This window comes from Engystomops pustulosus, chromosome 2, assembly GCF_040894005.1.
Source record: "Engystomops pustulosus chromosome 2, aEngPut4.maternal, whole genome shotgun sequence".
Classification (NCBI taxonomy): domain Eukaryota; kingdom Metazoa; phylum Chordata; class Amphibia; order Anura; family Leptodactylidae; genus Engystomops; species Engystomops pustulosus.
In genome coordinates this window covers 16,566,759-16,568,983 of record NC_092412.1, presented here as the reverse complement: position 1 = coordinate 16,568,983, position 2,225 = coordinate 16,566,759, and the positions used below count along the sequence as shown (strand labels likewise).

The 2,225-nt window shown below is 46.1% G+C and overlaps 1 protein-coding gene across 1 annotated transcript; it reads left to right on the top strand.

The window, feature by feature from the left end:
• The first annotated feature begins 931 nt into the window (after positions 1 to 931).
• LOC140119773 (olfactory receptor 6N1-like) lies at positions 932 to 1,918 on the top strand. Its single transcript, XM_072139124.1, has one exon. It carries the CDS (start codon positions 932 to 934, stop codon positions 1,916 to 1,918), a length of 987 nt encoding a protein of 328 aa, XP_071995225.1.
• Positions 1,919 to 2,225: the final 307 nt, after the last annotated feature.

Here is a 2,225-nt window from a genome sequence, read left to right as displayed (position 1 = left end):
TCTCCGTGCTGCTGCTCCCCGGTGTCTCCGTGCTGCTGCTCCCCGGTGTCTCCGTGCTGCTGTTCCCCCAATGTCTCTGTGCTGCTCCCCGGTGTCTCCGTGCTGCTGCTGCCCCGGTGTCTCCGTGCTGCTCCCCGGTGTCTCCGTGCTGCTGCTGCCCCGGTGTCTCTGTGCTGCTGCTCCCCGGTGTCTCCGTGCTGCTGCTCCCCGGTGTCTCCGTGCTGCTGCTCCCCGGTGTCTCCGTGCTGCTGTTCCCCCAATGTCTCTGTTCTGCTCCCCGGTGTCTCCGTGCTGCTGCTGCCCCGTGTCTCCGTGCTGCTCCCCAGTGTCTCCGTGCTGCTGCTGCCCCGGTGTCTCCATGCTGCTCCCCGGTGTCTCCGTGCTACTGTTCCCCCGATGTCTCTGTGCTGCTCCCCGGTGTCTCCGTCCTGATCACCGTGTTCTTCAATCTGTTCTTCACACATATATATATTGTTCTTCACATACTATTTTGTTTGCACCGTTCCGCGCGTATCTCCCGACAAGTAAGCAGAACATCTGTAATCTATTCTTCACTGTGGTTTTCACTGTGTTTTTCACTTAAATGATCCTGTGTTCACTGTGTTCACTGTTTTTATTCTATTCTTCATTGTTCTTCACTGTGTTTTTTTAATTAAATGCTCGATCTCGAGCAGGGGAAATACTCGTCCTAGCAACGAGCCATTTCGAGTATCTTAATACTCGAACGAGCATCAAGCTCAGACTCGCTCATCTCTAATGACTATTCCTAGAAAGTAGAAGATTAGATATTCTACAAGTTGTATATTGATTCAGAGACTTCTTGGTAATTAGAGTTCCCCTTCTTCTGGGTTTATATTTTCCCTTCCTGTAGAATTCCAGTCGGGACTTAATCATCTTCTTTTTTGTTCTTTCATGATTTACAACTATATAAATGAATGATTTCTCCAATCCTCAGGTGAAGGCAAAAACTATCAACTCCACCAATGTCTCCTCCAACGCTGTCTCCGAGTTCATCATCTTCGGATTCCCGAGCCTCCAAGGTTTCCATGTCCTGTTATTTTTTCTTTTATTTTTCATCTATATTTTTACCATCTCTGGGAATGGCCTTATATTCATCCTCGTTACCTTGGAACAAAGGCTCCACACTCCAATGTACTTCTTTGTCAGTAACTTATCTCTTCTGGACTTCACGTCCACCACCGTGACCATCCCCAAGATGCTCGGCAAGTTTTCAATGCAGCTTGATAGAATTTCCTTTTCCGGCTGTTTCCTACAGATGTATCTGTTTGTGTCACTGAATGCGGTTGAATGTTACCTCTTATCTGTCATGGCTTATGATAGATATGTGGCCATCTGTTCTCCGCTCCACTACCATAGCATCATGTCCAGGCAGTTATATATTGGCTTGGCTTTCTGCTCATGGATCTTGGGGTTCGCCTCCACATTTACCACATTAATTTTAGCTCTCAAATTACCTTATTGTGGGCCAAATGTCATCCATCATTATTATTGTGATCACCCGCCCATCCTTCAGTTGGCTTGTGCCGACACCTCCCTCAACGTCATGGTTGGTTCCTCAATAAGCGCCGTTGTGATCTTCTTCTGCTTCAGTGTAATAGGGATTTCATATGTGAGAATAATCCAGTCCATTCTTCTCATAACTACGCTTGATGGACGCAGGAAGACATTCTCCACCTGTGCCTCCCACATTGTGGTGGTGAACATGTACTTCTTGCCTCTGGTCTTCATGTATATTCGTCCAAAGCCTTCCTACTCCTCGGACATTGACTCGTTGGTGGCCATGTTATACACAGTGTTGACCCCCATGCTGAATCCCATTGTATACAGTCTGAGGAATAAAGACATTAAGGATTCCATGAAAAAACATCTATGGGGGATTAGATATAGTTCTAAATGATAGCACATGATCCAAGGAAGCACCTGAGGCTAATGAGATACTTCATTACAATACGGTGAAATGGCAGCAATTGGACAACCTTTGCTTCATAATCTACAAACATTGATTAAAATTATGATTTTAGGTAGAGATGAGCGAACATGCTCGTCCGAGCTTGATGCTCGGTCGAGCATTAGGGTACTCGAGACGGCTCGTTGCTCGGACGAGTATTTCCCCTGCTCGAGATCGAGCATTTAATTAAAAAAAACACAGTGAAGAACAATGAAGAATAGAATAAAAACAGTGAACACAGGATCATTTAAGATAA

Coding starts and splice junctions, on each gene's coding strand:
- LOC140119773 (XM_072139124.1), top strand. CDS start 932: ATGAATGATTTCTCCAATCCTCAGGTGAAGGCAAAAACTATCAACTCC.